The 27,910-nt window shown below is 42.9% G+C and overlaps 1 protein-coding gene across 1 annotated transcript in view; it reads left to right on the top strand.

Moving 5' to 3' along the window:
- The first annotated feature begins 1,305 nt into the window (after positions 1 to 1,305).
- Positions 1,306 to 27,910, top strand: part of ALK (ALK receptor tyrosine kinase) — a 302,903-nt gene continuing 276,298 nt past the window's right edge. The window contains exon 1 of the mRNA XM_058801239.1: positions 1,306 to 1,405. Within this exon, the coding sequence (XP_058657222.1) occupies positions 1,306 to 1,405 (100 nt within the window). The remainder of the gene's footprint in view (positions 1,406 to 27,910) is intronic.

The raw sequence follows: 27,910 nt of genomic DNA, 5'->3' as shown, positions 1-27,910 counted from the left end.
AGACATGCAGGGTTGCTTTATGGACGTCAGCCTTTAAGGAGGTAAGGAAGGTAGCCAGGAAGGGAATACAGCAAAGGAAGAGAGGAAAAGGAAGGATGGGGAGGACAGAGGGAAGGGAAGGGAAGGGAAGGGAAGGGAAGGGAAGGGAAGGGAAGGGAAGGGAAGGGAAGGGAAGGGAAGGGAAGGGAAGGGAAGGGAAGGGAAGGGAAGGGAAGGGAAGCAAGGAAGAACAGCGCACAGGTATGTCCATCATTGCCTGCACAGAGAGAAGAGGCGGGGAACGGGACCCCAGAGCCCTCCGCAACACGGGGGTGGCAGCCGGGCTCGGTGCCCGGTGCCCGCCCCCAGCCCCTCCGGGCCATGTGGGGGTGCGGCTCCAGCCGTGCTCTTGCGGGGTGCCCCCCTGGGGGGAGCAATGGGCCGCTGCCCTGCCGTGCCCTGCCGTGCCGTGCCCGCCCCCGCTCCCGGTGCTGCCGCGCGTGTCCCGGCCCGGTCCCGTGGGTCGCACACCCGGCCCCGCTCCCGCGCCCGCCGGGCCATTTTTTTCCTCAATGAACGCTCCGCCCGCCCCGCCCCCGTGTATTTGCATAATGAGGGCTACCGGGGACGCCATTGGCTGCTGGGGGGCGCGCTCGGCCGTGACGTCAGCGCCGGCTGGGTAATGCCTGCGTTGTGGCGGGTAGTTGGAGCCGGCAAAGCCCGCGCAGCGCCGGCCCCGGGCGGAGCGGCCGCCGGCGGCCCCGAGCTCCGTGCGCAGTGCACCGCGCTCCCCGGCGCCGCTCCGCGGGCGCGGGACGGGGCGCTGCCGGCCTCCCGCGGGTCATGGCTGGGGACGGGCTGCCCGCCCGCCTCCTGGCCGCCGCCTGCCTCGCCTTGAGCTTGGCCCCGGGGGCGGCGGGACCGCGGGACACCCCCGGCCTCTCGCGGCTGCAGAGAAGGAGCCTGGCGATGGACTTCGTGGTGCCCTCGCTGTTTCGCACCTACGTGCGGGAGCTGGTGCTGGGGCCGCCGGGGCGCGCCGCGGCGCGGTGCCGCCTGCGCCTGGACTGCGCGCCCCTGCTCCGCGCCGCCCGCGGGGCGCTGCCGCGGGCCGAGCCGCCCGCCGCCCCCGCCGGGCCCTCCGCGGCCGGTCGGCGGCTGCGGCGCGCTAAGCAGCTGGTGCTGGAGGTGGGCGAGGGCACCGTGCGGGACGGCTGCGCCGGCGAGCCGCCGCCGGGCTCCGGCGGGGCGCACCTGGAGTTCAACCTCACCGAGCTCTTCGCCTGGTGGCTCCGCGCCGGCGACGGGCGGCTGCGGGTGCGGCTGATGCCCGAGCGCCGCGGCGCCCTCCCGGGCAGCGAGCGAGGGCTCTCGGCGGCCATCCGCGCCGCCCGCCCCCGCCTCCTCTTCCACGTCTCCGCGGCAGGTGAGCCGTGCGTTGCATGCCGCGCACCGCGCCGGGCAGCGCCCGCCGAGCCCCGGCCGTGCCGGGCGCCCTCCCCGCGGCCAGAGCCCCGCGCCGTCCCGGGCACCGACAGCCCCGCCGGTGCGGGAAGCATGCTGCCGCCCCGAGCAGTCGCGCCTTGTCCCTAAGGGCTGCGCTTTACCGGTGCGAAATGTATCGAAGCGCTTTGGTGGGGCCAGGAGGACTGAAAGTGATGAGGGATTTTTGCGAAACGCCGAGTTCCTATGTGCTAGAAAGCCGCAAGGAAGACCTAGAAGGTTAAAGTGTCATTAGTCGAAGGACAGCAAAATCAGGTTCTTTGAAACTTAAAAAATATCATCCTAAAAAGCGATGTTTCCTCAAAGTGCTGCGAGGGTTTTCAAGGTTATGTGCCAGCAGATCAGGGAACAGCACAAACATCTCCAAAGCTGGGTCTGGCTCCCGATTTTGTGCATTAATGCTACTATCTCTATTACTGGATATTGATATTAATATTATTACTCTTCTTTAAACACTAAATATAAGGGCTGATTGACATTTTAAAACCCCAAAGGATCCTTAGTGAACTGAATTCGATCAGCTACAGTACATGAAGTTGTACATATGAGAAGGCTCATGCAGCACTGGTACTCGTGTGAAGAGAGAACCTGGCTTAGAATTTTGGTTCTGCTGGGTGGTGATTGACAGCCATAGTTTGGGGCAGCTCCTTTATCTCAAATCAGGACTCTCTTGTGGGCCAGTGATCAAGAGAAATTTCCATTCTGTGTGTGCATTGTATCTTTAACAGAAGCTGTGATTCAGCCTTTCCTACTAGAAGAATATAATACCTAGAGGACTGCAGGTCCAAATAATTTGTCACAGTGAGTTAAGTCAGGTACCTTTTATGAAGCTTTGTAGAAGTCAATGGTGTGTCCCTGAGTAGCCACCTACCTAATGGACCACAGAATACACTTCAATAAATTCACAAGAGGAGGGAGAAGTCACTGCTGGGCTTTGAATACAAAGTTGGAGCAACTGATTTTTGATGCTCATCTGAAAAGATGGGATAAGCTTCTGAAGAACTACAAATGGAACCCATCTCCTTCCTTGCTGCCTGAAATGAAAACCAAAGCTGATTGTCAGGGTAGGCTGTGTGTGAGTAAGTCCTGCAGCTGTGGCTAAAGTCGGGTACCCAGGTTAGCTCTTCCCGTGTTGGATCTGGCAGGGATAGCACAGAGGTGCTGTCCACCACAAGGTGGCTAGGTGAGGCCAGCACCCCCCCCCCCCTTGCTACATTGCCTTAAAGAAAGAATAATTAAAAATTAAAGACACCAAACCCTCCTGTCTCCTTTTCTTTCTGTTTGGGGAATTTGTTGTGATTAGCACTTGTTTCGATTTGCAGATCTCCTCGGGCAGTGAAGCCTTAGTTGCAAATGCCATTTTTACTCAGGTACTTGCAGCAATGATGGAGCTTGAGGACATGCATTTGTCTTCTTAGAGGATGAAGGTGTGTTTTTAACCTGAGGGAAGGGCATACATAAGAACTAGCAGGTTCTCTGATGTGAATACAATGCAGGTGGAGCTTTAACCAAAGCTATGAAAACTCACAGGCTTTATTTTGTCTGTTGTCTCACTGTTGAGGAGAAATGCATGTTTTTCCAGATCAGTAGGAAGGTATGCCCCTGTAAAATCATGTTGGAGAGAAAGCTCTGCTATTCTTACTGCAACACAGTCATGCAAAGTCAGTCACAGAGGAGGCAGGAAAATGAGGAGAAGAGGGAAGGAATATGGACCTCCTTTACCTCTGTTGCAGTGGTAACTTCTCCTTGCAGCTGTTCATAATCCTCTGTAAAAATCCTGGTCTCTTTCTGAATTGCACCTCTGCTTTTCCAGCAGTGACTCCTCAGCACAGTTACACTGTTTATGGCTTTGCCCTGCTTTTGTAACGTGGTTTTTTTAACAACATCAGGAAATGCATTCCTCCTGCTTTGCTGAGGTGCTGCCTGTGTGAACACCATGTGTCACTGCCAGGCTTGGGTTGGTGCTGTGCAGCCCTGCCGACAGCAGGATGTGCTGACACAGTGATAACAGCACACACAGCGTCCTCCAGCCTGCCAGATTCCAGCAGTTATTGACACCATTGCAGCTAATGTGCACAGGGCTTAGCTAAAGCCCTTCCTAAGGCTGCTGAGCCTTTCCTTCGTTGCTTAAGCTAATTGGAAATGGATTTCAAACAACGCAATCCTCCCATCAACAATGGAAAACTGCTTCACTTATGTTGGCATACCGGGCTTTTGTTTTTCCTCTTGTCTGTTAGAGATTTACAGGGTTGCAGTACTTCCCAGAAAAATGTATAATTACCTTGCTAAATTGTTTTCACCATGTTATCCTCCACGTGAATGGAGTATGAATTATATTTTAGGTTGAGAAAAAATGGCAAATGGATGAAGTCCCACTGACCTTAGAGGTGACAACAGAGTCCTGTAAATAATGCTTTATTCTCTTTAACTTATACTTTCATTTGCTGGCTCAAAGAAAAATTTAACTGGAGTGAATAATTTCCTTTTTTAAGAGCATGCTTGTACAAAGCATAAAGCACTTTGTCTCAGTCTGTTACTGAACAATTAGTAAAGGATGTACTTATGGGCAGCTGTTGTTCAACAGACAAGCCATAAATTTGAATTTCTACAAGGCTCTCCTGCATATATTCTTGATGCCAGATTTCTCTCACACTCTTCCTTGTGGGAACAGAGCATCCTGCAAGAAGCTTCCATTTAGAGAAACTGCATGGAACTTGCATTCAGTTGGAATAGGACCAAACCTCAGCCCATCTACCATTTCTCTGTCAGCTTGGCCTTTTTAAATTTGGATTCAAGAAAGTTTTCCTCTCTTGGAAATGCTTTCAGACTTAGTATTGCCTTCTTAGCCTTCTCCCAGTGCTTCTCTGGGATAAAAAAAAAATCCAAATTATTTGAATCTTTTCTGTGTGAAAGACACACAACAAGAAATGCAGAGGAAGGGAGAAGGAAGCTTGGACAGGAGTGCAGTGCTGCAGATCTCCTGGATTTGAGGTCCAGATCTCCTCTCAACTACCAGGTTGCTGTTGACTTTGCTCTCATTGTCTGTGGTTTTGACTGGAAACTCTGCTGTGCCTCCAAGGAAACCTTTCCCAAAAGAATCTAATGAAAACCAGCACATTGCCATGGGGAACTGAACAGCCAGTGTGAACATTACAGTTCTGGCTGTAGTTCTGGTCTTACAGGATTTGCTGTATGGTGTTGAACCACAGTGGGTCTCTGTAGCAGTGTACTCTGGACAGGTTATTGAGCTTTCTTGGGGGAAATAATCCAAGAGCCCTTCCACTCTAACCCTGCACTGGTTATTTGGATTTTTTTCATGTTAACCTCACAGGTAACCAGTTCTCTCACTATAGGGCACCTGAGCCACAAATGTTGCTAAATAGATTTCTTGTGAGTTTACCCAGGAAATTTAATAAGCTGAAATGGCCATAAAATAACTTCCCATGAAAATTAATTGCTACTTATATATGCAGAGGTGGGAAGCGTATGTTAAGAAGGGGCATACAGGGTTGAAAATGAGTCATTCTTTCCTCTAAAGGTCAATGTACTTTCATTCATGAAATAGATTTAACATCCCAATTATATTTTTTAAATAGCAATGCATAACTTTTCATCCTCTGGCTAGGTGAAATATTACTCCTGCACTGTGGCCTTCATCTAAAATTTTATTAACTTGCCACATGTATTCTCCCTGAAACTGTCTGCATTCACTACATACCAATGCTATTATAATGCTGAGGCAATTAGGCTTTACATCTTTAGGGGACTGCTACTATACACCTGAACTCATTTGCAGGAGGAACCCTTTGCCTGAAGATTAGAAAGAACTTGAGACTAGATAAGAATGTGGTTTTGAAACTGGACATGTTGTAAATGAAAATCCGAGCTCCAAGCTGAGATCTGACTGTGCTGAAGTCTACAGAGTTATTTCTGTGTATTTTAGAGGTACCAGCATTTTATCAAGGTCTCTTAGTTATATTTTTCATTATATTTTGGTTTTGTTTTGCTGCCTTCAAAGGATACCATTTGGAGTTGTGTCATACTGAGCAGCAAACTGGTAAAATATATTGGTCACTTTGCAGTTGCTCTCTGGTTTTCTCTCACCCTCAGCTGTGTGCCACACCTGAGATCTGATCTTGCTCTTCTGATAAAGCAGTGGCAGAACTTGCTGGTAAGACTGAGGCACTGCCATCAGGCTTCTGAAGGGTTTCTGCTGTAGTGCAAGTGGCTTTGCTCCTTGCTGGGGTTTTGTGCTTTGCCAGTCCAAAGATTGAAGACAGCATGAGTTGCACCTGAGTTTGCTCTGGACATGAACTAGTGCAAATCAAGGCTTTCCTCTTCTACCCTTGGGTTGTCAGTGGTACCAGTGGGTTTCCTGTGGATTACCAGTTGCTAAATCAATGAATTGTGTGAGTGCTTAGAAGCATCTTTCTCAGGCTTTCCTGCCCTATTAGGTGTGAAGCACTTCCCTCTAGACCTCCAGTCACTGGTGCTCTCCAGAAATGTGGATATAGTCCGTTCACTATAGTGAACTCTTCTTGAACTGGAAATGCTTCTTGAAGAGGAAACTGTCTAGTGATGGGATTTGCCTGGCTTTGTGGCCAGTATGATCCTTGATCCTACTGCTGTCCTGCTTGTTCCTGTCCAAGCCACGTTCCTACTCCATCAGCACTGAGAAAACTCATGGCTTATGAGTCTTTAGAGTCATGATGCCTTGTCCATGCTGACCACAAAAATTTAGCTTGCAAAGCCATGAGGCTTTCACAGTAAAGCCACTGGGATTTGCAAATTTGTTGCTGATTATTTGACAGATAATATTATAAATTATGCTCAGTCTTTGAGTGGTTTATGGAAAGTGTGATGTGATCACATGGTTTTGTTTTCCCAGAGTTTTGTGGTGTTGCTGATCCTCATCGGGAGCCAGGATTATGCACAATGTGTTTATGATTTCTAGATCTGTTTTCTGCAAATTTTGTTTACTTTTAAGCTTATTGTTCTTATGAATGTTCTTATTCATAAGCATGTTCAGTAAAATAGCCATAAACAAACACCAAAAGGGGCACAAGTAACAATTTATTATGTTTGAATGAACATTTATGGCACATTGAAAAAATATGTTTTCTCTAAACTTGCTGTGCTTTTATTTCCACACCCTTAAAAACAGGGAATAAATATCTACAGTAAAGAAGTGCACAGGGAAACTTAAGTGCTTTATTATACAAAAGCAGAGGCATTCTTCAAAATCAAATGCAGTTTTGCAGTGTCTGAGTGAATTGGATCCTGAAGTAATCTGGTCATTTGGTTCACTGCACATCTCACCCAAACATTACATGATAGGAAATAAAATGTGTGTTTCTGACAATGTTTGTGAATTAGCCAAAAGAAGTAGAAGAGTTGAAGGGAGACTGGCAGGATTTAGCACTTACAAAGTTCCAAGTGAATCTTGTGTTAATAAAGAAGATCCCACCTTTTGGATACATCAGTGCTAACTCCATTGGAGTGATGATATTTTGAGAATCCAAGTTGCTTCCCAAACAGCAGCAAATTCCACACTGTGCCTGGACATTTCCTGTCTAATTCTCACACCAAAGCATCCTCTTGGGCTACTCAGAACTAGGGTACTGAGACTAGGAGATGTATGGTTTTGGCACAAGTGATTTACCTAATAGCAAACACCAGTTCAGGTTGCCTGCTTTCCACATCTCTTTTATCCATTGAGCAACAGCATCTGTTTCCTGGGAAGCCACTTCTGAACTCAACATGGCTGCTGAGACTGCAGTGCTGGGCTGAGAAAGGTCCTTTATGAAATGTGCCACATTTGTCTTGCTTCTTTAATTCAGAAAGATTTGGTTGGAGAAAAATGTCATGGAAGCATAAATGCAGATTTGATAAGTCTGACCTTTCTTTTCTTGCGAACAATAAATGTCAGAAAGCTTAAAATGACAAGTTGGAATGGTTGGAGGTTATTTATGTGTTTAAATATTTAGGCAAGAAACACATTTTGAGACTAAAGTCTAATTTACATGAGTATTTTGATTTATGACTGAGATGGCCAAGTAGCTTCATGGTTGTCACTACCCTGCTTAGCATGGCTACTCAGAAATTCCCTGTGGCAGCATTGGTAGGACTTAGATATCCCTACTTCCAGAAGCTGTGAACTCTGTCAGTTGCAGTGAAGGAGAATCACCTTCCCTCGTTAGTCAAGCAGGATCTGTGAAGTGGCTGAATGTTCTAAGTGTACCCAGTAGACAAAGCTGGTGGCTGGCTTCAAACTGACTTCAGACAAGTTTCTAACTACAGGCATTTCTTTGGCCAAAGAACTTCAGTAGGCAGCTGCAAGAACTGAGTTCTAGTTTGACTTCCAACTTAATTACTGTGCAGTACACAGCTCTGCCATTGACATCTTGTGTGAGATGAAACACTTCCCTTTGTGGTGGTCACTTCCTTTGCAAAGCAAGGGTAGTTTTGACTGCTTTTGAACTCTGTTGGTAGATGGTGCTTTTTTTTTTTTTTTTTTTTTTTTTTTTTTTTTTTTTTGTGGATTAATAATGCTTTTACTTTCTAAAACCTGAATAAAGGCAGTGAGGTGCAGTCTGAACTCTCAGCTTTTTAAGGGAAAAGCTAAAAGAGCCGGTGTACCATATTGATTTGTTCCCATCTCTGCACTGCTAATAGTCAAAGGACTGCTATTTCCTTCATTTCAGTGCTAGCAAACTTAGAGTTTTGGTTGATGCTACAAGGAAATCAGTTTCTCTTTTATTTTGAAAAAAGTTGAGCCCTACCTTTGGCTGTTAAAACGCCACCTGTCTCGAAGCCAAATAGTCAAATTTAGATTTGAAATTTGAATACTCTGTGAGTCTTTGACCAAGATTATTTGTACCTATTGGAAAGCGAGAACGCGATGGGCTGTGGCCAGCTGCTCATGTGCTTTTGGCAGCAGCAGCTGGGCACCATCTCCATTTGCAGTGAGGAGCTGCAGGTGTTGGCTGCTGCTGGCTAATGGGGACTGCTGAGCAAACCAAGCACTGTTTGTCCTGGCTGGGAAGGGAGAATGTTGTGCAGGCAGTGAGAGAAGGTTTATCCTGTATGGTTTCTTACTTAAGATATCAGACATTTGCACAGAATGGGGCATTTGAGATAGTTTAAAACTTTAGTGGATTACCTGATTCTTCCTGGATTACACATGGCAAAGTGGAGATAGTAGGCTGAAGCCTTTCAGCTAGATGGTTCTAAAAATATGGGGCATCCCCTTTGCAACTTATCACCTTTACCACTCTTCAGCTCAGTTTGCAAATCTCAAGAGTTTCCACTGCTATTCCAATGTTTACACCAAGGCAGAAGAACTACATTTCCTGCTGAAACAAGGGTGTATGCTGAATCTAATTTTGGACTGGGATTTCCCTGCAGTAGTGTACTGTGAAGACAGAGGTGGAGGCTCTTTCTGCAAGCTTCTCTCCATTCCTTGTTGACAAGCAACTCTTGTTGGTCTCATGTCTTACAAAACCTTGTGATGAAAGAAAACCTTGACTCTATCCTCAAGTTACAAGTTGGGCAAAGGGAGAGAAGGCTGTAAGGTGAAGAGCAGAGAACATCTGGGTGGTGAGTGCGAGGGGAAAAAGCAGGATCCTGCTGTGTGAGGGTGGGAGTACAGAGGGAGATGTCCACGTGTGCATTCTTCTGCTATATATTTCTTGATTCTGTTAGGAAGAGAAAACTCGTCTTAGTAGACATGCTGGAAATGGTGATTTTCATATGTCTTACCCCTTCTAAGAATTTTATGTTATTGAAGTTTTCTTTCCAGCTCAGTTTTGAAAGCTGGTATGGTTCTTTGGAACATGGTTGCTGTAGGGCTTGTGGCATGCAGCTGAATATCTGTGACTTTGCTTACTAGAAATCTGTGGTGATGCTTGAGAGCTCTGCAAGTTGCAGCAGACCTCTAATTGCAGCTTGTACATTGGCATTCTCCTGCTGTTTCTGCTGGCCCATTGAGTAACGAGTTATCTCGGATGCATCAGAGTGTCTGGGCTTTTTATAGCCTCCTTCGTGTTGGGTTCTCAAACCACTTTAAGCCTTATCACCCTAGTGACAATGCTAAGCATTATTATATCTATTTTACAGAGAGATCATAGAAGCCAGGGATGGAAAAAGCATTATTTGATTATGTTAGACTGCAAGTGCTGAATAGAATTTTCTCATATAGAATATACTATACAAGGAAGTCTCTCTCTCTTTGCCTCAGCCAAAAGGCCAAGAAAGAACAAGAAACTGGAGTTGAGAGGCTCTCTAGCTTGCTGGAAATACTGCAGCAGTTATTGGCAAAACTATCTGAGTCTCCTCTGCTCCACACCGTGTTTGTGACACTCCTCTTTAAATAAATCTGTTTTTGTCACATTCTGCACCTTTTGTAATACTGTTTTCTTCTTAGTTTTGGGATCATCTGTGATCTGCTGAGCCTCTCCCTATCTTCAGACATCACCCTGTGGCCTTACCCTTTGTAGGGCAGTGTATGTCAGCATTATAGACCATGATGCAATGGTTATTTCCAAGGGCTGTTTCATTATTGATGCTAATTAAACTTGAAACTAATGAGAAAGGATTACTTTTCAGGGCTGGAGAGGAGGCCAGAATAGTTATTATAGGTTAATTATTCTTCTAAAATACTCATTTTAAGTAACAATTCATTTTGTCAACTTTTTTCTTACATTGTACAAGAGCCTTGTTTGAAGAGGTTTCAAAATATAATTGCTGCACTGACCTCATCTAGCTCTCAATCAGTAATCTCCTTCCATCAGCAAAAGGTTAATAAAATCTTTAAGGAAAGGAATTTTGTTCCTTATCTATGTGTAGATGATTTAGAATAGGTCTCCCTGCAAGTATTTCCTATTACCCTTCTGCATGATTTCTCTGGCATACTTTTAGATGTGAAAAATGTTGCATTCCATAAAGCTTCCAAATTTAATGGTTGCTTTGCAAAGCCAGGTGCATTACAGAGGCAGGGAGTGAATCTACCTGGGGCTGGCTGAGAATTGGCACATAAGACAGAGCACACTTCTTTGTTCTCAAAGATCTACAGCCTGTGGTGAACCTTTAAAAATCTGTCCTCACTTTGCAGGAGACTGGGGTGTCCATAACATGATTAGTATCTGCTAAGTAACCAAGGGAGGAGATGAGACTTGTTTTACATGGGAGCCAAGGTCTCTTTCTGGGAAGCACTGTGGCTTTTGAAGGGGAGGACACAAGCTAGTCCACTTTGCTTCTTCTCATCTGCTATATTGAATTTTTCTTCCTGGTTCTTTATGGAGATGAGGGATGGCTTCAAATTGTTACAATATTGTGCTACAAAAATGGTAAGGGAGAGCTGCATTAGTGATATTGTGAATGCTGAAAGCTGAATAAAATCACAGAATTATGTAAGTTGGAAAAGACCTCTAAGATCACCAAGTCCAACTGTTAACCCAGGATTGCCAAGTACACTACAACACCAGGTCCCACACGTTTTTTTAACACTTTCAGGGATTGTGATTCTATCATTCCTTGGGCAGCCAGTTCTAATGCTTGATAATCCTATCAATGAAAAAAGTTTTCCTAATATCCTAAAACTCCCCTGGCACAACTTAAGGCCATGTCCTCTTGATCTGTCTGTTGTTACCTTGGAAAAGACACTGACCCTTACCTGGCTACACCCTCCTTTAAGGTGGTTGTAGGGAGTGATAAGGTCACCCATGAGCTTCCTCTTCTCCAGGCTGAGTGCCCCCAGCTCCCTCAGCTGCTTCTAATCAGCCTTGTGATCCAGACCTTGTTCAGCTCCACTGTCCTCCCCTGGAGCCTCTCCAGCACCTCAGTGTGTTTCCCCTAGTGAGGGGCCCAGAACTGGACACAGCACTGGAGGTGTGGCTTCACCAGCGCCAAGTGCAGGGGGACAATCCCTGCCCTGGTCCTGCTGGCCACACTAGTGCTGATACAGGCCAGGATGCCACTGGCCTTCTTGGCCACCTGTGGAACAGGTCCTTTTCCTCTGGACAGCTTTCCAGCTGCACTTCTGTAATGCAGCACTGCAGGGGGTTGTTGTGACCCAAGAGTTGTGACCTGGCACTTCACCTTGCTGACCCTCCTACAGCTGGTCTGGGCCCATCAGTCCAGACTATACAGATCCTCTGGTTCTGTGGACAGGAAGGAAAGCAATCTTTATTAACTGTAAATATTAGGGCAGCTTACGTGAGCCATTGACCATGGCCTGATGCTTTCTGTCAGGGCACCTGCTTTGCATCTTGTATTAATGTGAGGCCTATGAAGGAAACACCCGTGGATGAAGGTGGTGCTGCGAGCAGCAAGGCCCCAAATGGAACGTGGGATGCTGTGGATTTATGAAAGCCCTTACCTACCTGCTGCACATTTCAATCTGTCTTAAAAGGGCAGCATTCACCAAGCCTGAGTTCAAGAAAAGAGTTACATCCTCCATCTGAGTGCTGGTATCAAGTTCAAAGATAAAACACCCTCTGAGAAATCACTCTTGCCACTGGGCTCTGCTTAGGCCAGCTCCTAGGATTTGGGATAATATTTGAAGTGCTGAGTCCCTTTTGCGATTAAGGTTTTAAATCACACAAAAATTGATCAAAAGCTCAGTGTTTCCTTCTTTCCCTTTCCAGCCTACTGTCCTTTATCTCTCGAAACAAAGCAGCATTAACTTTTAAGATCTGATTCAATAACATTTTATGGATAATAATTATGACTGATATTAAGCCTTCAGCAACCAGTCTGTACAGAGACTTAATGTATTGAGGTTTATTACCACTGTAACCTATCTTTTTACATTGGCTGTAAAGCAGGATCAGCTATACTGATAAGAGGAGAGAGAAGCATCAATGAACTGTTTGCCTTTGCTTCTCTGCAGGGTGTTCGTATTGTTGCCACTTAATATTGCTGGCACGGTGGGAGTTTGCTGGTGAGGAGTTTTTGTTTACAGAGTCTGTTTGCGCAATTGCAGAATGAATGAACGAGTGAGTGCGTGAATGAGCTGCAGCAATCCTGTGCTGGGGAAAGGAATCTATTGCTGGATAAGCCCTGGAGACCAATTGATCATACTCTCCCTTTTAATAACGTGTGAGAATGCAGAATTTTTGGACAGAGCTCAACAGCTTTCTCTAAGGCTTATCCCAATAATGGAACCTCTTAAATATAGAAAACTTCTTTAGACACCCCATATTTGTGATTTTTTTCCCCAGAAGTTTCTCAGTTTCCTTGATCTCATCAGGATATAGTTGTATGTACACATCATAACAATGAATGGAGATAGTGTCTAAACCAAACTGAGTCTAAACTAACACCAGGCTGAGCTAAACCCCCTGGTTTCTGGGTCTTTAAAAGCTGTGCACAGTGGTCTGAATATAAATTACAATATGAGGAAGGAAATTCACCTTAGTTTCCATACTGGGTCTTCAAGGAAAGTTGCTCTGTTGTATTGACACTGAAAAAGTCACCTGAAGGAGCCAGGACTGGGTCCTTGCTCAGCTGAACTTTGTGATGTTCATGCATCATTAACTGTAGCTGTATTATGTAGTTGCCTTTTTTGCCTTGCTTCTCGATATAACTTTCTGTATAAGGAAATCTACCTCTCCAGTAAGTTCAAATAAGATGCTGTCTGCTTATGTCCTTTTTGTCTTTTTGATGGGAAAGCAGAAGGGAATTCTAAAGTGCTCTGGGAGCTACATGGAGGCCTTGCTTTGACATCTCTAAATATGTGAGTAATGGGGTGCTTAGAACTGATTTTACGTGTGATGGATGCTCAACAATAAGGAATCACAAATTGTGAGCAGCAGAGCTTGGAAAGGAGAGCTGCTCAACAAGATTAATGGGAAGGGAGACCTTTAGTGTAATGAAAGACAGTTCCAGCTTGAAAACAGACAATGCCACACTAGGTGGAATCTTGAGGATTTGGACAGTCAGGTGCCTTTGTAGAGCCCCTTCCTAGGCAGGGAACACCAAAGAGGTGCAAGAAAAGTGCACTGTTAAATTCCCACTTCACCTGCAAGTGAGTACACTGGGGCACCAAGGGAGCAGATTGTCTAAGGGATGTCTGTCAAGTGGGGGATAGGGCTGTTGAAGGAAAACTAGGAATTTTTTTGTTCTAAGAAGTGCAAGAAAAGAAAAGCAGGTGAGACTGCAGTAGAATGTAGCTGGGTCTGAGCACTGCAGGGTTTATTTTACAATCATTTTCCTGTGGAGAAATGACCTTAGACAAATCACACAAGTAAAACGTAATGGGAAAAAACCCCAACTTGTATCTGCTTTCAATTAGATAGTAATTATCTTATTATTAGAAGAAATATCAAGTTTAAAAGAAAACAAATATCTGTACTTAAATAGTAAAAAAAACCCCAACAGGTGAAAGTGTAGCTCATCCATCCCTTCCATTCTCAGTAGAAAATTGCTATTAACTCTGAATATCATGACTAAAGGACTATGAGCAGGGAGCAGAATTAGCAAAATGTTAGTGGAGCTGGCTGCAGGATCATTGTTATGACTGCAACTGTTATTCTCTGTCTCTGACAAGGATAATAGTGTATGGAAATGAAGCCAGCAAACATGTAAAATACATCTAAATATAGAGGACACACAGCAAATAATAACTGGACCAGTAATCAGATGCCGAGGCCTTATCTGTTAGTACAGTGGCTTGAAAGATGGCAGTGCTGGTAGATAAACATTAGGAGGACTATGAAGCTGAGGATAAATAGAGCAATATCCTCTAAACAGTAAAGAGCTGAAGCATAAGACCCTGGAAAGACATTCAGGACTTATTGCTTCAGAAGGATTCCTAAAGCTGTCAAGCAGATGTGCAGCTGGTAAGTAGATGACTTGCTGGGACGTTGACTGAAATGGTAGAAGGAATAAATCAGAGGGGAATGCATTAGTGTAACTGAAGGCAGTACATTACTTTGCTTTGAAGTATAGTGTCCTGTGGAGAAAGCAATGACTGTCATCCCGTAAGAGTGATCAAACTGAGGGGAGACATGTCCCAGATTTAGGCTGCAGCATAGTCAGGGGTTTCTCTTCTGAGCACTTATAATTTTCAGGTTTTCTTGAAGGCTTTGGGCTAGACTTTGATGGGAGGGGCTGATCCTAAGCCTACTGAAGCCAATGACATCTCCCCATTGTACACCTGCTCCCAGGCACAGACAGACTGGGCAAGTGTCGGGAGTTTAGTTCAAGCATGGCTTAAAGAAAAAGGCCATGAAGCCATGCAATTGAGAGAAAAGTAACAGGTAGCTGTGAAGCAGTTCCAAAGCAGTTCCCAGCCTGACTTCTATAAACAATTAGTCTCTCTCAGGCATCATTGTATAAACAATAAGGTTCTCGGGCAGTCTTCCCATAACAAGTGAAACAGCCCCTCTGGGAAAAGATGGCACCCTGGGAACAGATATGGAAGTTTTGGGAACCGTTCATATCACAGTGGGAACACTGGTTTTATTTTGTGTAAACAATCAACGGTATTGTAAAACAAAAGGAGTGGTTAGAGTTTTCTCTGTTAGCCTATTGTAAACCTGGATTTTGGAATATGCATGAAGTTAATTAACACTGTTATTTAAAGTGACTGATCGATCAATAAATCGGAGTTCGATGCATTAAAGGATGGTCGTCTCCCCCTCACTTCAACAGGCAAGAACCACCTTTTCTGCTCTTTGCTGTTGGGCCAGCTGCTGTGAGTGCACAGAGAGACAGCACACCTCACGTTCTGTGCCAGAAGATAAAAAAATAGAACTTATCTTCAACCTGGCATTTTTTGTCAGCACTTAGCCTAGGTGGAAATGCAAAAGAAGGCCTTGGTGCTACATTTAGTGGTTGGAACAGCAGTGTCCATCTGTCTTTACACAGCTCAAATGAGCATGGGAGATACTAAGAACTCTTGTTCTTGAACTCTTATGGTTTTGTGGAAGGGGCTTTTGGGCACAATCACTGCACTGTAGCATGTGTGTTAGCCATTAAACTCAAACTTCCTGCTGAAGCCCACTCTTAGACCTTTGGCATCATATATCTGGGTTTTGAGCTGAATTAAAACAGGGAAGCATTCCCAGTAAGAGGAATGATGGCCTGACAGCATCCTAGTGTAAGCAAAGGGGAAAACAGCTCTCCAGAGTTCAGTGACAGGAGGAAGGTGCTTGTCAGGCTTACCAGAATATGCCTAAAGAAATGATAGTCATCTCTTAAAATGTTTACATCCACTGTTCATTAAGCTTTGCATCCTTGAAGACCCAGTTTCAAGTTCTTTACCTTTATTAAAATGCAATTATGTTTGATTTATGCCAAGGTACTGTACAGAACAAACAGATCAGGCACATTTCCAAACTGAGGGTGAGCACCTTTTTACCTTTTTCATTCTGCCTGTGCTACTGTGGTCATGCCTTCAAGGTAAGGCACTTTTGAATAGTATCCCAGACTTGAAATTGTAAAGGTTAACAAATTTGCCCTTTCTGCCTTATGAAAAAGTTCTCAGTACATGATCCTAACATGATTTCAAATACACTTTTGTGAGTTTAAAGTTTGAAAATAAGTTTTTTTTTTTAATAGAGATTGGGAAGGGGAAAATGAGTCAATACCCTTTCTGAAAAGAAAAAGACAACTAAATTGAGATGTCCATCTGAAGGGAGAATGTGATTTTTACTCCAGAAGGGATGGAAAATGTCTTGTTTCTACTTCTAAAATCCTTTCCAATAATCAAATCCATCTGCAAAGATAAAGAGCTGAAGTATGATGTTGTCTCTTAACATGTCTTTTATCATCACACTCATCTCTTTCTCCAGAAGTACTTGAGGATGGTAGAATGGAGTTCAGATTAAAATGCTCAAGGGAATGAAAAATAATAGGAAGGTCAGACTTGTATTAAAGATTGTATTGAAGTCACATCAGCAGAATTACCAGAAGGAAGAACAGGCAAAGTACCTAAATGAAAACTTTTATCAAACTTGTTTACAACTAACATGGAGGTGTCTTTTAGTTCAAGCTAGAATAATTCAGAACTTTTCTTTCCTAGTCTCTAAACTGGTCCATAGATTATTTCTGTGGAGTAATATCCTGGGACATGTCTGTTTTATTCATAATTTTGGTTTCATGGCAAGACTTCTTTCTTATGGGTGCACTGTGAACCATCTTAGTATAAACTTGGATTCTCTCTCAGGATTGCCAGAAGATAAGTTTTAGGTGGCAAATTTTGGGCTGCTCCATGCACATCTCTAGTCTAGCAATGAAAACCTGACTTTCAAGGGTGGCCTTGAGAATGTGGTACTGTCTAAAGCCTTATCACTGACCTCCCAGCCCTGGTCACTGCTTTTCTAAAGCCTTATCACTGACCTCCTAGCCCTGGCCGCTGCTTTTCTAAAGCCTCTCTCCAGAGCCTCATGGGCACTTCCATTATCCAGAAATGGTCATAGCATCTCTTGAGAACAGAGTCCTGCAAGCTCTGGAAGCAGTTCTGTTTTCTCTGGGTAAAACACAGGTATCTCTTGCCTCTCTGTAGCATCTGTTGTTGGTACACATTGCTGGAGTCACACACAGGGGGTTTTAGGTGTTCCTTTCAGTTCCACACCCAAGGACAGGGAAGGTTCTTGACTTCTGGAGCTGCAGTTCCATGAAGGCTCTGTTTTGCAATCACCTTTTGTAAAATGTTGCAGGTAAAAGCCTCCTGAATCAGAGCCAAAGCTGGAGCAGGTGTAGCAAAGAGGTGAGTTCAGCTCTAACAACCTGCATCTCAGATACCTTGGATGTAAAGACCAGATAAGCTTTATTTTCCAGGAAAATTCATTTGTTTTTACCATAGGCTTCTCTGTTAAGGCCTTTTTTTTTCCTATCTCATCAAGCTAGGTTCTGTGTTATGATTCTGTACTACAGCAAACAGGAATCCTTTCCCAAAACAGCCTCTTCCTCCAAACAGGCTGATTGCAGTGGAAGTTGTGCCTTGCTGTGACTGACAGCCTCATGACTTGATCATACACAGATCTGCCTTGATGTGACTTCCTCTGCAGGTTCCTTCCCAAGCTCTTTTTTTTTTTTTTTTTTATATTGCATTCTGAACAAGTAGCTCTTCTCATAAAGGCACTTCATAAAAGCAATGTGTGCAGCTCCTCTGAGTAGCACTAAATCTGTGACAAACCTAAGGGAGGTTCCACAGAAAGGTGATAAAATACTGACTTGTCAACTATTTTGCTGGCTAAATGGGAAATGTGGCTGGCAGTTTTACCCTTTAAAGTGGAGAGAGATAAGGGCAGTTTCACTGTTTCACAGTCAGCCACAATCATCCATAAAATGAAGAGTTACTTTGTTTTTTAAACTGATGTCTCAGTAGTGTAGGACTCCATTTTTCACTAGTATTCATGCTATTTATTCTGTGCTGTTCAATAACTGAAGATATTTACTAATGAATTAAACAAATAAGATTTCACCTGTTCACCATCTTCCTTGAAATACAAGTTTCAAAATGCTTACATTTGGAGCTGCTGAGGTCAATACAAGTAGGACTGACACCCAAGAAAATGACAAATTGCTAGAGTTGAGAGATGCGGAAAGTGAAGTTTTGTGGCAGTTCCATGGTCCTTCATGATTCTCTTTTTTCAATAAAATAATGACATTGATGAACCTTGTGATGTTGCTGAAGGAAAAAGGGAATAGTAGTGAATTTGGCTTTCTCCCCGAGGCCTTGTGCTGAATGGGTTGTGCTGTAATCTGAGTCAGTGGCAACCATCTCTGATACTGCAGGGAAGATGAGGGATTCTGACCTCCTCTTCTTTGATGTTGGAACACTTCGTGGAGTTCACTTTGTTCTTTTCTTCTCCCTTTTGGTGTCTGATGTGATTTACTTGTTAGTGCTGATGAATGCGTGCTGCTACCCCAGTGAAACCCAGCAGTGAGTCACAGCCTGGTGCCTGCCAGGTCACTGCTTGGCCATGGGGGACAAAGGGTGGCAGTGACCCCCCCCCCCCCCCAGGTCACTCAGGTCACTGCAGCCCTCATGCCCCAGTCAAAACTCTGTGTCTGGAATAAAGTGTCAGCTGAGCAGGGCCTGAACATCATGGCTTTCCTCCTGACCTGAAAGAGTTGAAATGCAAATATCTGCACTGGTGCAATTAGATTAGGAGCTGCAGAGAAGATTCTTGGCACACCAAAAACTTAAAAGAGTTTTGTCTTTGCAATTCCTAAACAGGTTCAGAACTCCCCTCCACCCTCAAAAATTTTATGATTCTGTGACTGTGCACATCATCAAATAGAATTTGGCCAGGCTTTTTCAGGGCTTCAGCTTCAGCTGTGCTCAAGGGTGTTACCCTGTGGTGCATGTTCTTAGCTGTATTATTCTGTCTCTTTGGGAATGCCAGCAAACTGAGTCTATTTGCTTGGAAGACTGGGCTCAGATTTATGGTACTCTGCATACGTGATTGCTCACCACACACATCAGCAAAGTAAAGCAGTGCCTCTCATTAGGGAGCTGACAGATTTTTGACAAGATTGTCGAATCCCAAGTCATGCATGAGTTCCCTAACTGCTTTTGGACACGGCCTGGGTGTCTGCTTGTTACACAGGACGAGTGTTTGGCTCACTCAACAGACAGCAGGTCTTCCCATTGACACCTGCCCGCTCTGCTAACAGATCAGTGAACCCACTGCTGTCTAATGTTTCTATGATAATGCAACACAGTTGAGAATTGATTTATAAAATGCAGGTCGCTCAGTAGATGCAGCAGTCAGTGAGGGAGCACAAGGTGACAACGAAACAATTCAGATTAGCAAGTGGGGGCATTGCAGCTGCTTGTGCTCTAATTGCATCTCTCCAGATGTTCCTGTGATGTGCAGGAGATGCCAAGCAGTCTCTAGGCATAACCACATTTCACTGTTCAGCTTTCCAAACACTCTTCTGTGGTCTGTAGAGAAGAGAGAATTTAAGGACCCAAGCCTTTTCATCTTCTGTGCTGTCAAATAAACTCTGTCATCTGAAGTAATATTTCCCAGGCATATTTTTTTCCATAGATTTCTTTTCACATTAAGATCAGCAAAAGTTCTTTCTGGGAAGCCTGATTAAAAATGCAGTTCCTCCCAGGAAAGAAAAGAAAATAACATTTTCAGCATCAAAAGAGATCACAAAATCATCATGAAAAATTTGAATTAATTTTGAAGATTATATGTTGCAGGAAAGTAGGTAAAAGTGACCTCAGGGCTTTCTGCTGTTTGTAAAATAGTTTGTGGGTTTTTTGAATAGACATCTGCTAAGAATAGAGGTGACAAAGACTCTCAGAGACAAGAAATGTCCTGCTTGGATAAGCTTTGAGAAATTGAGGGAGATAGCTAATTTCTTTGCAAAATTTACTCGTCTGTATACTAAAAATAAACCAGCAAACAAAAATATGTTATAAATACGTTTCCATTTCAGAACAAGAAAGATGGAGAGGAACTATTTACAAGAGCATATACAAGACAAGGAAGAATAGCTTCAAGCTGAAAAAGGGGAAGTTTAGGTTAGGTATTAGGAAGGAGTGGTGAGGCACTGGCACAGGTTGCCCAGAGAAGCTGTGGATGCCCCTGGAAGTGTTCAAGGCCAGGTTGGATGAAGCTCTGAGCAACCTGGGATAGTGAAATACATCCCCACCCATGACAGTGAGGTTGGAGCTAGATGATCCTCCATGCAAACCAGACTGTTATTTTCTGATCTTTAGAAAAAAAATAATCTACTAAGATGTATATCACTGTGTGTGTGGGGAGAGAATGTAAGAAAATAAAGATAGTGCAGAAGGTAATCTCACCCCTGAGGAGTTGCAGCTGTACTAATTACCAGAGATTAGAAACAGGCCTGCCCTTAACAGGCCACAGCTGTGTCCAATAATGATGAGAAGGGTGGGCTAGCTGGGTGAGGAGGGAGATGGAGTTTGTTGGCTGTGCTGTAAAGAAGAAGGAGTCAGTGCTGTGACGAGATGCCCATGAGAAATTACCAAAAAGGTATGGAACTTTGCAATATGATGGCAACAATTGTGTTTTGAGAGCCCAAATTCTTTGTAGCGCTGTCACATTGAATGCTGCTCCAACTTGTGTAACCTCCATCTGTAACCAACCCCTCTCACATTTCCTCCTCAAAGATCCTTTCAGGTATGCATACATTTTGCAGGAATAGAATATGTGTATTGTTATTAGCAAAAAATAATGGTGCTTCCCTGAGGTCCAAGCTTTATCAGTAACTTTTATAAGGTGTGTTTTGCATCCTGAGATGTATCTAGCATTCCAGCATTGCATACCTGGAAGGCAACAGTTGCTGTCTTTCCAGTGTCTTTAATCAATCTTTTAAGATGAGTTGTGTAAAATCCAACTGACCCTTCTATAATAACTAGGAGAAAATAGCTTTGAATTGTCATTTTGATAAATTTTGGAGTATTGGCAGTGTTCTGGGCTATGGAGCCAGGCATGCAAGCCTTTCATCTGTCAGTGTCATTATGAAATATCTTAAAAGAACAGGAGGAATAGCGACTCGATAAATCTTATCTCCATGAAAGAGTGGATTTTGCGTGGTTTCATTATCTACTAAACTCTAATAGCCTATATCCTTTGCTTCAGAAATAGCTGTTAGAGCAAGGTGTTTGATGAGTCTGTGTACTGTCTTCCTGCAACCCCTTAGATTTGTTTATGCCAATGAATGACTTTCAGTGGTGAATACCATAGGAATTATTTCCTTATGTGGTGTCTGCATGATTTTAACTATTTATTGTGTGATAAAACCAAATCTTTTGCTCTTCCCCATGTTTTTCTGTAGGGTAGAATACTAAAGGCAGGTGGAACACCTTTCACAGCAGCATGGCAAAAAAAAATTCAAAACTAGATGAAATCAGTTTTGTTACATGTGGTACCAAATAAAATGCTGGTTTTAGTATCCTATCTAATGTCTACTATGTGGCTGGGGCCTATACTGATAACTGAGTGCAGTCTGAAGATCTACTGTGTTTTATTGCATTGTCTTGACTGTGTGCCAGTTTTAGTAGAAATTAGAAGTTGGGTTCATAGCTTCACACACACCATAGTTTAAATGCAAATAACAATGGTATTTGAAAGTAAAATAAGCTTCCATGATAAGAAGGCCAAAACTCCCATTTTGCCACTCGTGTTGCCATTTCTATTTTGGGCAGAAGGCAGCAGAGGAGAGGAAGAGTGGAAAGAAGAGGAGAGAAGGTAGCAATGCTGTCTTGCTGTTAGAAAGAATCAGACTTAGGTCATGCAAGGTCATCTCCCAAATACAGGGTATTTCTGGCAAAGTGGCATGGGCAATGCTGCAGCTGCCAAAAACTTCATGTCCATACATCAAAATTGCATATAAAAAGACCCTGATTTCTGGATAAATGGCTTATAAGGTTTCACATTAAGAAACAGACCATTGTTTGAATTATTTTAGGCATACCTAACTTTTCCAGACTGTTAAGCATTCTCTACAGTTTCATATTGAGTCAGTGTGACCACTCTTCATACTGAGGCCAGGAGAGCAGTGTCTCCATGAGATATTTTGTCCCAAAGAAGCTGCAGGTGGTGGGCAGGACTTGGTGAATAATGCAAGTATCCATGTAAAGACACTGGGAACATATGTGGTAGCACAGGGGTGACTTGGTGGGCTGCCAGGTGGGAATGAGAGTGTCTGTCTTTGTTTCTTTTCTGTTTGGTGGAGATGATAGAGCAGCTCTATTAGAACAGATTTACCATGCTTATATTTTACGGCTATGGTATGTCCTTGTACTCTGGTTGGCAGAGTTTTCTAGGTGGTGTCTTGTGTTTGAGGAATGATCCTGATGTTCCTGAGCAACTCCACATAGCACTGGCAAAACAGGATTATTATTTTCTACCAATGATAAGGTTCCCCCACACTCTGAAAGGCTGGATAAACATAGCATTTCCTCAATATGTGTCTGGACAAAGCATTAGTACAAAATTTAGAGTCTTTGCCAGGAAGTGAGAAAATAAAGTGCAGCAGTGTCATTTCAGAGGAAATTCAAGCTGAGTTTTGGTACATAATTATTTAATTTAATTAATATAAACACAACTGTTATTTTTTTTCACTAATTCAGCCTGCCAGCTTACATTTGTGCGGCTGTGTTCTCAAAAAATGACACAGAAAAATGACACAGCTCAGTTTGCTGGTGAATGGGAAGTTCATAGAGTAACTTGGTAGAAAAGAGCAAATGGACCTGGTGTTTTGAGCACAGTGCACAGAAAGTCTCGACATGAGGGAAAGATGAGGAGGCAGCAGCCGTGTCCTGACAGCGCTGATGAATGGCAGGTGGCCACGAGCCCGACTGCTTCTCTTTGGCTGCTGCTGCTGATTTCCAGGCAGGTGGGTGAGAATGTTAAAGGCCTGACACATGGAGTGACAGATACCCTCAGTGTGCACAGCGCACTGGCATGGCTTAAAATAGAGCCAGCTGCATGCATAATTAAGGAGGAATAATTGCAATGCACTTATGTAAATTATCTTGTGGTTCATCTCTCCCCCACCCTCGCACCCTGCTCGGTGTTTCCATCAGGAAGGTCCCACAGTCAAAGATGCACCTAATCGGTGCAAAGCACTAAAATATTACATTTGGGGCAACAAAAATTAGTTGTTTTCTGTAAGAGAATAAGAATAACATTGTATGAATGAAGTATGTGGCTCTGAAGTATGTAAGAATTGATGCTGGTAGTCCGGCAGCTTGTTCTACAAACAAAAATTAATTTTAGAAACCTGCATGTGAATTTAGTAGTTCTGTCATTCTTGTCGTCTTGTAACTCAGATAAATATCTTATATTTCCTGCTAGCTGAAATTCTGCCTACATAAGCTTTTCCATTCAGCCTGTTAGAATCATTCTGGCAATATATGACTGTGAATTTAACCTCGTTTTTGTTTGTACTAATTATAAGTTATATTGTGTTTTTACTTTCTTTGGGAGAAACACAAAAACTCTATTCCATATGTAATGGTTTTATATATCTCCCAGATGACTGTTCTGGATGCATCTGGAGCATTGTTTTCAATAAAATATTCTTTCACTCCCCTTTTCTCATATTCCCCTTTCTTTCTAAATTGAATAAAACTCTGCATATAGTTTTAACAAATTACTGTATTTCCAGATCACTGGTGACTGCGTGCATCAGATTCAAAAACAGTAGTCCAGAAAGCAGGGGATATATTTCATTGCTTGGGAAGTTTGTAAAATGCTCATATTGGCCATTCAGTTTTCTCAGTATGTGATTGATCACACAGCACAGAAGATAACTTTCAAAAGCTCCGATGCACTCGAAGTTCCTCAGTCCTGGACTCGATTTGCAGAGCTGTAACACAAGTGGTGGAATGGCCAGCTCCTGTGTCTGAGACCTCATTCTTGCTTTTATAGGACTATTTTTAGGAGCAGCAAGGAATTGAGTCACCCTTAGCTCACACAGTCACTCATCTGTGCTGAGACTGCTCTGGAGAGTGCAAGCCGTGCTGGGATGGTCTTGGGGGAACGATTGCCTGTTATACTTTTCACTCAACCTGTGTTAAATATTGAGTACTTGGCCACTATCAGAGGTTGATTGATTGTAATTATCCTGGATCTAGTATGGATTTAAGCTCATACCGTGCATGTTTATTCCTGAATTTATTTATGCTTCTGGAACACAAGAAGTGTGCAGCAAAAAAGAAACACAGTGACTGCAGCACCTCCCTGCAGAAATTCATCTGCTTTCCCCTAGGATGTAAAAAGCAGGAGGTCAAGAAACAGGGAAGGCAGCAAAGCAGAAAAAGTAGCATAAAGCAGGAGATGCACATCTGCTCATTCATTTTGGGCTACATTCTATAATCAAAGCCCTGGAAAAAGTAAAACATCAAGTAGTATATGAAGCATGACCATTGATTTCTATTTCATAGTCTCTACCTTTTTTGCACTTAGGGACAGCTGAATTCAAAATATTTATGGTTGACTGTACAGCAAATGCTGGAATAAGCCTTTCCCTGCTCCTTTTGTGTTGCAGTGTCCTAACATGCGCAGTTTGTGAAACTTCAGAATGTATTTGAAAAAGGTATAAGATGTGGTACAATCATGTGAAACTCTGAGGTGGGAAGAGTTCCTCTCATGCAGCAATCATCCGTAAATTTATTCAGTGGTTCATAGACCTCACTTTAAAGTTGATTATCTCCCCTCAGAGCTGGTGGTGGTGATACAACTGTTTTTGAATAGGGGGTCCAAGGGAAGACAGACATTTTCCCTTGAAAGCTGGCAATATGTTGAAATAATTGAGGCTCTCTGTAAGTGCCCCATGCCATATTCAGATGGTGGATATGCAGTAGTAAGTCCTGAATTCATACCAACTGCTGATACCACGTTTTAGTACATGGGATAGTGTAAAACATATCACGTACCAAAAGGCATGGTATAAAAGCTACTGAAAGGATTAATTTAGATGCAGTGTTTTGAAGAGGCATCTTGCAGCACTCTAATATTATTGGAGCCCAGATCACAGTGCCTACAGAACATGTTGCCCAAAACTTTCCATTTTTAATATCCTTTGATTGCTTCTAATTCTCAGCCTTTAAAGCATAAGAAAAGAGATTTCTGCATGCTGATCATCTGCCAAAAACTCTTTTCAAGTAGTGCTTCAGCTAGGACATCTTATCCTCTCTCACCACCCCCGTTCCCCCCACCAAAAAAAAGGCATATTAAGGTAATTTATTATGGGAAAGCTTAAATTCTAAGAAATAGATAATGAAGTCCCTGTACTCTCTTTGAGTTGGGAAAGATGGAGCTACTGGTGCAATAGAAGGACTGCTGGGCAATGTCAGCAATAGCAAAATCTCACTACCTGCAAGATATAAATGAAACACTAGGAACAATTTTGCCACCTTTAGCCTTCCAAAAGGTTTGCAGCAATTTTAAAACAATGTATTGATTAAAAGGAATTGCTTGTTCAACAATAAGTACAGTCTAAAAAGCTCATATAAACTATATGCCAAATTTCCCCATCACACATCAAGTGTTAGATCTTCAAAAGTAGTTGATCTGTTTTTATTTTAGGAAAATATAATTGAGATGGAGCCAATTAATTTGACAGCATCAATTTAATCAATCCCTAATATTTGCTTTGTTTTGTGTGTGTGTTTTAAATGAATGAAGTGAAAGTGCAAAAAACCATCTCTTTTAAGAACATCTGCAAATAATGAGATTAAAAGCAATCAAAGTCTGGTTTAGAAAAAGTAGCTGGGCTTCTATCTGATAGAGTTTTCTGAGAATTGCAGCTTTGAACTTCAGTGACATAACCAGTTTCCTCAGAAGTGATTTTTATGTGTTTGCCCACATGCCAGGGTGAACTGCATGTAACCCTTACACAAAGTGCTGCTTTTCCCTGCCATTTTGGTCGAGTTAGATCTGACACTGCACTTGCCACGAGACTATGGACCGCTTCTGCTGTGTCTAAGCAGAGATCTGAAAGGTCTCTTCAGCCATGGGTGTTGCTTCTTTTTATTTCACATAACACTAATCCCTTTGGAAAAGTCAAAGCTTCATGAATTGCTTATCAGGAGCTTTTAGTTTGCAGTTCTTAGTTTACCATCTGAAGTCTGATTTATGCTGTAATCTCCATTTTGTATAGATAATCTATTAAACAGCCTTAATAACTGGAACATCTGAAAGTTTCTGTCCTCACAGTCCTATTGCCTGTTCATGTACTGAATTTGTCTTTAAGAAAATTGGAGCCCTAAGCTAGATACCAGTAAATTAACCCAGTTTCTAATCTTCCTACATGGTTTTAAATAATATATTAGTCCAGAAATTATTTGGGCATAAGTATTAGGCGTTAATGTATAAATTCAGTGTATAATTCATTAATCAGATGAATAATTTCCAAAGTATCAACAGAAGTAAAGAAATTCTTAAGGGATGTGTATTTATATGCATATGGACATTATAATGTATAAAATTATCATCCTTAATATCCTATTGTGGCTTGTGCTTGATACAAATACTGCACAGAATGCAACCAAACATTTGCCTCTGCTCTCTGTTGGCTTTATTTTTTTTAATTGAAGCACATACACAAGGCCTAAAATAGGTTGAAGCTCTAGAGTTTGGACTTAACAGCCATTTAAGATAAACTTTTACAGATCTTCTTGAAGTCAAGGCTAAGTCTGCCTCCCAGTAGGAGACTCTTCCTTTTGGGTGTCCTTGTTTTAATTTGTTTATTTATTTAGCCTAGCTTGCATAACTATGGCCATGTTTTGGGTTGGTTTTTTTTTTCTGAAATCTCTGAAATGTTGTTTATTTATGAACAAGGGATACATCTTTCTCATTTGATATTTATTTGGACATCCTGATAGTTCAGTGACATTCCGCATGACGGTGAATGTTTCTGCATAATTTATTTTTCTCCTTCTTTGGTGAAATAATTTTTTCAAATAACACCTCTACCCCTGGAAAAAGATGAATAAATGCAGCCCCTGGAATGGGTACACTGCCTTCTTTATTACTAAAACAGCTTCTGAATGAGGCCCCTCATTTTACATGTGGAAGAGACTTAATCATACTGGTAGGTAGTTGCATTCTTTAATTGTCTATTGAGGTCTTCTTGATCTTGTGACAATTGGGGATCAATTTTGAAGGTCAGGCCAAGGAAAAAAATCTGATCAGATCTTTTGTAATTTTTTTTTAAGAAAGGCCTGTGAGTCTGCAACTGTCCTGTGGAATGCTTGTAAGTAAGCCATCAGAGGGCCCTGTGTCCAGCTGTTCCTGGTGACTATAAAATGGTAGCTTTTTAAAGTGTGGTGAGACTTTTGTCAAGGTAAATTTTCCAGAATTATGGAAAAATTTGACTCTGTGCAGTACAGATATGTATGGCTAGCCAGAGGATGGCTGAGAAAATTCTCCTAGATGAAGGAAAAGTCCATGGAGATATCTAAGTAACATTTCAACATGAAGAAAAAAAATCCCCTAAATAGTTGAAAAGAAAACTGGATTCTCCCACTCTGCTATACAGATATATGCTCTATACAGATCATATATCCTTCTTTCTGCTTGCACAGCTACACTGTGATCCCAGACTCAACTGGGATTAAGGAGACATGAAGAATTTGGTTCAGTATGATTTATTACAAAAATGACAAATGAAGTTGTGTCAACAAAAGGCATCAGGACAGGGGCCCAGGCTCCCTGTGCATGCAAAGATAAGCAGCACATGCAGGTGTGTGCTAATGTGTGAGTGTTTCAGCTCTGCTTTCTGCAAGATCCTCCACAGGCGTTGTTTCCTTCCCATTGTCCTGGTTACAGAGAGGGGGGGAGTTCAGCACTGTGTGGGTGTGACCAGGTTGTTATTCTGTGCCCCCACATCATTGCTGGGTACATAGTTTCAGCAGAGAAAGAAAGGTAGGGCTCCCTTTTGGGATTTGGCCATATCACCTTTGCTCCCATATCCCGCT

The sequence above is a fragment of the Ammospiza caudacuta genome, chromosome 3 (assembly GCF_027887145.1).
Source record: "Ammospiza caudacuta isolate bAmmCau1 chromosome 3, bAmmCau1.pri, whole genome shotgun sequence".
NCBI classification, from domain to species: Eukaryota; Metazoa; Chordata; class Aves; order Passeriformes; family Passerellidae; genus Ammospiza; species Ammospiza caudacuta.
This window is presented reverse-complemented; position numbering and strand designations above follow the sequence as displayed.